Source organism: Salvelinus fontinalis, chromosome 15, assembly GCF_029448725.1.
Source record: "Salvelinus fontinalis isolate EN_2023a chromosome 15, ASM2944872v1, whole genome shotgun sequence".
NCBI classification, from domain to species: Eukaryota; Metazoa; Chordata; class Actinopteri; order Salmoniformes; family Salmonidae; genus Salvelinus; species Salvelinus fontinalis.
In genome coordinates this window covers 30,894,390-30,903,856 of record NC_074679.1, presented here as the reverse complement: position 1 = coordinate 30,903,856, position 9,467 = coordinate 30,894,390, and the positions used below count along the sequence as shown (strand labels likewise).

The window sequence follows — 9,467 nt, the reverse complement described above, 5'->3', positions numbered from 1 at the left end:
CACCTCTGTGCACCTTTCATCCAAGCTACTCAATACTGCCCCTGCAGCCATAAGAAGTTAAAAGCATACATTCACACAACCTAATTTGTACCCACAAATGTAAAAATATTATTTTGAAAACACTGACATAAGGTTATTTTAACAGCCATACAAACCATATAAAATAGACGCTTGACAAATCAGTCAATATTGGCAATAACAGTGTTGCGCCACCGTATGGTGCCACCACTGAGTTTTTGAACAGGCACATCCACTAACTGCAAACTCAGAGTAATTTGTAAAAAATATTATTTTTTTATGATTCCTTGGTAAACCACAGCCTTGGACATTTTGAACAATAAAATACATTAAAATAAATAAAAAGCTCAACGTCATTACATTCTGTATAACTCGTCATAGTTCTATTGCATTTAATGTTGACCATTTTTCACAGTGGAATTTTTTCTTCTTCTGTGAATTAACAATTTCCTCCCATATGTACCGAGGTCCGCAGTGATTACAGTCTGTGTAGTTGTGAAGAAACGCACGTGAGCTTTGATTTACATGTTGCTTTGTTGTTGTTTTTGTGCCTTTTGAGAGTATACCTTTTGTTCTGGTGCTCTAATTCAAGTGACAGCATGTCGATCAAGATGCATGGAGCCCGCCCCCTTCATCCTTCCCCCCATTCCTCCACCCTCCCTGCTCCCTGGCCGTAGCAAGCAGCAGTGAAGACGAGGTATTTTTGAAGCCGTGGCATTAATGATCTCATCTCAGCATCCTACAGAGGATCTTATGACCAACACCGGAATAAAGTAAAATAAACGAAGGTACGTTGAATGTATTTATTTGTTAGGATTGATACGAAATATTTATTCCCGAAACTCTTATCAAATGTTAGTCTGGTGAGGCGGGGTGAGGGGGCTAGCTAGCTATGTTAGCTACACATTTAGCTAGGTAGCTAAACCATTTTGTAAAGCAGAAGTATTACACGCCAGTTTGGGAGAGTTGAGAAATTATGTAGTTGGAACAAATGAAGTTTTGTAATTTGAAAACTGTGTCACAATTTATCCCCATTTTATCTCGATGAGTAGGAATTGGCTAGCTAGCTTGTTATTTCAAAATGGCCTCATCTCCATTGTCGCCCCAGCTTCCCTTTTGCTCGAGCTAGACAAAGCATGCGGTGCAGCTACCAGAGAAGGCCACTAGCGATTGCAATGGGTGCAATGTAAATAACTGATTTAATTTTGTAAATTTATTTTTTATTAACCTATTATGAATTGCAGGATGCACCCTCGCACTGTTGGGTAGTCAGATAATTTCTCCATTCAAATAACCATAAGCGGTCGTGGAAATATCGACGTCAGTACTGTGGGGGAGGGGAGCCAATTCCTAGGTGGAGCCATAGACGAGGAGGAGGATCTCTGGTGGAGCTGTTGCTCTTTGAAGTTTAGTGGTGTAAACTGAGACATAACACAGGGTACTTGCAACAAGCACAGCCTACAGGATTGAGGTTCCCTCCTTACATGTGGCACTGACAGACTAATTGATTGGAGTAATCAGCAAAAGACAACCTAAAAGTGTTGTATGTTGTCTTGACCTATGTTTTGTTTTTATAGCCACATTAACCTATTTGATCCTTTTTTTCCATGGATATCGGCCTAACAGATTTGTATTGAACAGTCCTTTTTAGGTTTGCAGTGTTTTATAAGGAGCAATAAGGCCCCATCCTCGCACCAGTAACTCATTCTTGTCACATCATAATGATTGCATCTCTTTTTCCTTGTTTTCAGATATCCAATCAGCTAGACTTCCTTAGTAGAAACCCGTTGTTTGTGGGGATTGGTGAATTAACATGAACACAGTGTTGTTGTTACTTGTGTAGTATTTTGCTTCTTAGTTAGAAATTATCCTTTGTTTTTGACAGGCTTCATTCACTAAGGTAAAAAAGAAACAGAGAGAGTACATTCATATGTCTGCCTCACATTTTAATTTTTAATAGGGTACCTGGCAACGCCCCTCATGAATTGGACTAGAACATTTGCAGCTATGCAAATACCATTTGGGTTCTAGCAACTTGGAACACACAAACATTTGCTGAAGTTTGCAGTTTTCTTGTACTTCAGAGGTTTGTGTCAAAAACCTACTGTTCATACATTTTATCTGTGGTCTGATGCGGGTCCATTTGCAGTGTTCAGTTGTTGCAGTTAAAATAATCTTACATTTCATTAAGGGCGCCAGTCCAATTGTGTGACAGAGTATTTCATCATAGTTTATTTATGGCTAATGACATTAGAAGCACTTTACCACCATCTAGTAAAAGCAATAGTTAGGTGGTGGGCCATAAAGTCTGCATTCAAGTTAGGTTCATTAACACAGTACTCTCCTGGTTACTTCCAATGGTAAAAATATACAGTAAATGCAAGTGTCACCTTGTGATAGCATTTGTTGCTCCAGTGGTAAGATGTCCACTAGGGTAGGACCAAACCTAAATGTTCTCCCCTGGCCAGACTGATTGATTGTGTCCCTGTGATGTCCACAGTGTACCCCTACAGCTCTAGAATAGATACAAGACATTGCTAATTAGAAACGTTGCGTAAGTTGCTATAATCAACTGTGTGCTTTTTTGCTATCAGCAAGTATAGTGTTAAAATAATCTATACTGAACAAAAATATAAATGCAACATATAACGTGTTGGTCGGTCCCATTTTTCATGAGCTGTAATAAAAGATCCCCGAAATGTTCCATATGCACAAAAAGCTTATTTATCTCCAATTTTGGGCACAAATTTGTTTACATCCCTGTTAGTGAGAATTTTTCGTGACAGGTGTGTCATATCAAGAAGCTGATTAAACAGCATGGTCATTACACAGGTGCGCCTTGTGCTGGGGACAATAAATGGCCACTCTAAAATGTGCAGTTTTGTCACACAACACAATGCCACAGATGTCTCCGATTTTGAGGGAGCGTGCAATTGGCATTCTGAATGCAGTCATGTCCACCAGAGCTGTTGCCAGAGAATTGAATGTTTATTTCTCTACCATAAGCCGCCTCAAATGTTGTTTTAGAGAATTTGGCAGTACGCCCACCCGCAGACCACGTGTAACCACGCCAGCCCAGGACCTCCACATCCGGCTGCGGGATCGTCTGAGACCAGCCACCCGGACAGCTGATAAAACAGGAGAATTTCTGTCTGTAATAAAGCCCTTTTTTGGTGAAAAACTCATTCTGATTGGCTGCAAGGCTGCACCCCTGCCCAGTCATGTGAAATCCGTAGATTAGGGACAAATTCATTTTTTCTATTGACTGATTTCATTATTTGAACTGTAACTCAGATTTTTTTTTGCATGTTGCGTTTATATTTTTATTCAGTATATTAACTACAAATGTTTTGAAACTATGTCTCTTGTCTGTTTTAGTTTTCTTTATTGCATTACTTACCTCCTGTTTTTATATCCTTTGTTGCTTCGTGGATGGTTGATCATGTAGCAGAGTAGTAACGCCAATCAATGCCCTACCCAGAGCTCTCTCTGAGGGGACACATACCCTTACAGAAGTTCCTTTGTTTTAGTCTTATGGGAAATGTAGTCACACCAGGCTCATGTCCTGTGTTCTCTCCCTACTCTGCTCTTCCCGGCTTGTTTGTCCCTTGGAGCCAGCAGCCGACCCTGTTGTTTTGAGGCAAGTCTTCTGATATCTTCTCATTCAGGCAGAGATACAGCATCGGGAAGGTTAATGTTAACTTTTCCTCCTTTCCCTGTAATGACATTCTAGCAGTTCTAGTTTTCGGAGCATGGTGTGTGCATATTTCAAACATAATATCACATTAAACCTGTGTGGTTTCATTTGACTTTTCTCACCCAGTATGTGTCCTGTTCTCTTTTGTACTACCGGAGTGAAGTTGTTAACTCACTTTTGCCCATAATTAGGAGATGTCTGACGACAGGTGGCAGTGGGGTGGGATGGTGTGTGTACATGAGCTGATTGTGTTTTTTTGAGAAAAGTCTGACCTGTCCTGACTTTGACCGCAGTGATGGCAGGTGGTTGGTAACATGCTGTATTTTCGGTGGTTCAGTGGGTCTGTTAAAAGTGTGGTTGTTCCGCCCAGCAGGAGCCTTGCTTCAGACTGGCCTAAAATGGGCAGAAAGGGTGCAGAACAAAAGCTGCTTGTTGCTTGTACAAAAGTACTGAAGCGCTGCAGCCGGGACCAAGCTGCTATGCTAATGCCTGTGCCTCTCAACAGGAAAGGTATAGCAAACTTTCAGAAAAACAACAAGCCATTTATACTGTAGGCCACTACATGAATATTTAGCTAACCTTCTAGAGATTCTTCATCACAGAATTCTCTTACCAATTGAAATTTAGCTTATCACCTTAATAGTTTGTCCTTATGCCACACACTTCAAACATAACACCACACATAAGTTCATTCATTTTTAGAATGTACTTTTGATAAGTAAAATTCTGCAAAACAACAGTCTTTCATGATACCACGTGTGTTTGTGTCAGAATGGTAAAGTTTTTGTGACAGATTTTTCGTCAATAACACTCTCCGTCTCCCCTTACACCAGAGAGCCAAAATGTTCCCGAAGGGCACGAAGCGCAAGTTTTCGGACTCCGGGGATGAACCTGCGGCGGGTGGTGAGGATGTAAACCAACCAAGTTCGGTGGCCGTAAGGATGCTGTCATCCTACAGCCTGCAGCGGCAGTCCCTGCTGGACATGTCCCTAATCAAGCTGCAGCTGTGCCACATGCTGGTGGAGCCCAACCTGTGCCGTTCAGTGCTGATTGCCAACACGGTGAGGCAGATCCAGGAGGAGATGACCCAGGACGGCACCTGGCAGATCATGACCCAGGCCCTGAGTGCTGCCAACGCTGCTGCCCAGTGCTCTGCAGACCGCCTGGTGGCCACCGAGGTGCTGTGTCGGCAGACCGAGGCAACCCAGGGGGAGCAGGTACTCAAGCCCTTCCCAGCGGTGGGGTCAGAGGGTTGCCTTGCAGAGGAGGAGGAGGTGGTAGTGGAGGGCGAGGGGGGGGTGACCATGTCCACGGTTTCCCCCCAAGCCCCAACCTCCTACCTGCCAGGCACCTTTGGCATGGACCCCTGCTGGGAAGAGGAGAATGGTGAAGATGAGGAGGAAGATGAGGACAGTGAGGAGTGTGGGTCTGGTTCGGAGGAGGGAGACAGTGACAGGCTTGTGGATGACTCCAGGACAGCAGAGCAGGTCTTTGGCACGTTCGAGATCAAAAACCCTGCGCCCAGCCCCGACCCTGCCCTGGAGGAACTGTTTTCAGATGTGGATGCGTCCTATTACGACCTTGACACGGTGCTGACAGGCATGCAGAGTGCGCCTAAGATGGGGCCCTACGACCTCCTGGAGAGCCTGTCTTCCCATGGGCCCTCAACCCTCAGCTCCAGCACCAGCTGCCGATCAGACCTCAATGAACTGGACCATATCATGGAGATCATAGTGGGCTCTTGAGAAACAACACATTCCCATTCATACAGACTTGGTAGACTCTTTACAGACAATGCACATGGTGCGTACATGGATATGGTGTTATTATTATACATTCAGATGTTGAGGGTTTATGAAATCAATAACTTATTCAGTGTTACCACATGCAGGTGTGAATCTGTTAGTGGGCAGAGATTACAGCATATACCATTATGATTTTTCTTATTTACATACTTTTCTATGTTTCCTTTTATCATACAATCTATTTTTCCAATTTTAATTTATTATGTATGGACTGAAGAACAATGTCATTACACTACACCAGAATAGAGACCGGAACATCCAAACCTTTGAAGCAATGTATATTTTCCTAAAGACTAAAACAAATATTAGTGAAATAGATGTATATTGTACGTATATATGTATATTGAAATATATTTTTTGCAACATACAGTTTGGGAAATGTATCAGTATGACTACATCTAATCCCCCCTCCTATTTTTAATCTGACAGAGATTTTGAAATGTTAATGTAGCCCGATTCGACCAGTCTTCCTATGGTTTGGTATCAAGTAATTAAGTCTCAAGACAGGGACTGTCCTGCTATTTCAGGCACCCCCCCCCCCCCCCCCCCCTGCTTGATTTGAATCCATCTCTTACGACCTAGATTAGATTTGTTCAAGTATTAACAGAAACTCTTGCTGGATATCAGCATTAAGAAGCCATATTTTCTGATATTTGTGTTATTACAAATTAAGAATTATGGGTTGACCCATTAAGTTATTACTTTAATTTATTTAATTTATTTAATAGACTGAATTGTGTAGACCCATGAGATATATTTCATATCACAAGGGTCTACCCAACCCCCCCCCCCCCCCCCCCCTTTTTTTTTTCTCCAAAAGAACTATGGGCCTGGGTTTACTATTCACTATGCAGTTCATTTCTTAAATGATATTTTGTACAGAATTCATCCATAGAAATGTCAAAATGTTTTTTTGTCCCCCCCCCCCCCCATTTTTTGGGATGTACAAGCAACTGCCATTCTAAAGATTTTTCAAAATGTCTTATCATGATTAAGAGATTACTCAGGCAAACCGTATCAGTTAAATCTGACAGTATTACTCCGGTCATTACTACCACAACACTCTTCTCTGAATGATGTCACTCTGCTTCAAACAGGAGCTAGAATTTCAACAATTGTTAAGTATATGCATTTTTATATTAATAAAAAAAATGTAGCATCTTTGTAAATATTTTTTATAATAAAAGGTGCAAAGGTAATTGTCATTTATTTTCTTTTTTAATTAGATAAAATGTATCCGTTAGTTTAAGGATCAACCCTTTTTTTCAATTTTTGCTTAAAATGACATATCCAAATCTTAACTGCCTGAAGCAAGGATATGCATTTTCTTGATACCATTTGAAAGTAAACACTTTGAAGTTTGTGGAAATGTGAAATGAATGTAGGAGAATAACACAAAGGGAAAAAATGCATTTAAATTTTTTTGTACCATCTTTGAAATGGAAGAGAAAGGCCATAATGTATTATTCCAGCACATGTGCAACATATAATTTGGCCACTAGACGGCAGTAGTGTATGAGCAACGTTTTAGACAGATCCAATGAACATGTTCAAAATGTTGTATCAAGACTGCCCAAATGGGCCTAATTGGTTTATTAATACATTTTAAAGTTCATAATTGTGCGCACTCAAACAATAGTATGGTATTTTTTCACTGTAATAGCTAGTGTAAATTGGACAGTAGTTGGATTAACAAGAATTTTAGCTTTCTGCCCATATCAGATATGTCTATATCCTGGGATTTTTTTTTGTTACTTACAACCTCATGCTATTCACATTAGCCTATGTTAGCTCAACCGTCCCGCGGGGGGACACCAATCCCGTAGAGGTTTTAAAGGTAAACTAAGTTCAAGGTATTGTGTTTGATGTGAAGTTGGTGAAAGACACTAAGATGTCCAATGTGCATACCAATCAGTGGACAAACAACAAAAATGTAAACAATAGAGCAAATGCACACCATAATATTTTCACATGCAAATACCACTTGATTTTTATGGCATACAGTGCTTTCGGAACGTATTCAGACCCCTTGACTTTTTCTACATTTTGTTACCTTACAGCCTTATTCTAAAATGGATTAAATCTACACACAATACCCCATAATGACAAAGCAAAAATAGGTTTTTAGAAATGTTTGTAAAAAAATCCAGAAATATCACATTGACATAAATATTCAGAACCTTTACTCAGTACTTTGTTAAAGCACCTTTGGCAGAGATTACAGACTGGAGTCTTATGCCTGGGTATGACGCTGCAAGCTTGGCACACCTGTGTTTGGGGAGTTTCTCCCATTCTTCTCTGCAGACCCTCTAAAGCGCTGTCAGGTTGGATGGGGAGTGTTGCTGTACAGCTATTTTCAGGTCTCCAGAGATGTTCGATTGGGTTCAAGTCCGGGCTCTGGCTGGGCCACTTGAGGACATTCAGAGACTTGTCCCGAAGCCACTCCTGCATTGTCTTGGTTGTGTGCCTAGGGTTGTTGTCCTGTTGGAAGGGGAACCTTCGCCCCAGTCTGAGGTCCAGAGTGCTCTGGAGCAGATCTTCATCGAGAATCTCTCTGTACTCTGCTCCGTTCATCATTCCCTCTATTCATCTTCCCTAAATCCCAGTCCCTGCTGGTTAAAAACATTCCCACAGCATGATGCTGCCACCACCATGCTTCACCATAGGGATGGTGCCAGGTTTCCTCCAGACATGATGCTTGGCCTTCAGGCCAAAGAGTTCTAAATTGGTTTAATCAGACCAGAGAATCTTGTTTCTCATGGTCTAAGAGTCCTTTAGGTGCCTATTGACAAACTCCAAGCGGGCTGTCGTGCCTTTTACTGAGTAGTGGCTTTCATCTGGCCACTACCATAAAGGCCTGATTGGTGGAGTGCAGCGGAGATGGTTGTCCTTTTGGAAGGTTCTCCCATCTCCACAGAGGAACTCTAGAGCTCTGTCAGAGTGACCATCAGGTTCTTGGTCACCTCCCTGACCAAGGCTCTTCTCCCCCGATTGCTCAGTTTGGCCAGGCGGCCAGCTCTAGGAAGAGTCTTGGTAGTTCCAAACTTCTTCCATTTAAGAATGATGGAGGCCACTGTGTTCTTGGGGACCTTCATTGCTGCAGACATTTTTTTGTAACCTTCCCCAGATTTGTGCCTCGACACAATCCTGTTTCGGAGCTCTACGGATAATTCCTTCGACCTGGCTTTGTTTTTGCTCTGACATGCACTGTCAACTGTGGGACCTTATATAGACAGGTGTGTGCCTTTCCAAATCATGTCCAATCAATTGAATTTACCACAGGTGGACTCCAATCAAGCTGTAGAAACATCTCAATGATGATCAATGGAAACAGATGTGCTTGAGCTCAATTTTGAGTCTCATAGCAATGGGTCTGAATACTTATGTCAATATGGTATTTCTGTTTTTTGAAATGTCTAAACCTGTTTTTGCTGTGTCATGGTGTTTTTATTTTATTCAATCAATTTTAGAATAAGGCTGTAACATAACAAATTGTGGAAAAAGGGAAGGGGTCTGAATACTTTGCGAATGCACTATCTGTAGTGCTCAAGAAATGATTTTCCATGAGACCAACATTACACTTCTTTACAAATGATTTGAAACTACATAATTTGTACAGTAAGTTAGTGACGACAAAAAATATCAACACTGGGTCCTCCTTAGATTTTAGTTATTGATGGCATATTCTTACAAATAGTCATTGAAATGACTAAATCATATTGAAACATACAAAAACACATTTATCTCAAAGTATGTTCCTATTAATTCCTCTCCTTCAAGGTTATCATGTACATTTCACCTTCACAATTACAATAGGCCTTTGTCCTTACATGGCTGTTCATGGTCCCGTCGACCACAATAGTTATTTGCTCATAAGGAACATTTATGTTACATTGTATGAGTGCCTTCAGAAAGTATTTACACCCCTTGACTTTTTACACATTTTG

The 9,467-nt window shown here is 41.3% G+C and overlaps 1 protein-coding gene across 2 annotated transcripts; it reads left to right on the top strand.

Annotated features, from left to right (window-relative positions):
• Positions 1–644: 644 nt before the first annotated feature.
• On the top strand, positions 645–6,719 carry LOC129811780 (cell division cycle-associated protein 4-like). 2 transcript variants are annotated; one of them, XM_055863387.1, is made up of 2 exons: positions 645–806; positions 4,549–6,719. In XM_055863387.1, the coding sequence occupies exon 2, from the start codon at positions 4,558–4,560 to the stop codon at positions 5,458–5,460; it is 903 nt and encodes a 300-aa protein (XP_055719362.1). In that variant the 5' UTR covers positions 645–806; positions 4,549–4,557; the 3' UTR covers positions 5,461–6,719. The 2 variants fall into 2 exon arrangements, with proteins under 2 accessions (XP_055719362.1, XP_055719361.1); XM_055863386.1 differs by having other exon boundaries at positions 646–4,225.
• The last annotated feature ends 2,748 nt before the right edge of the window (positions 6,720–9,467 follow it).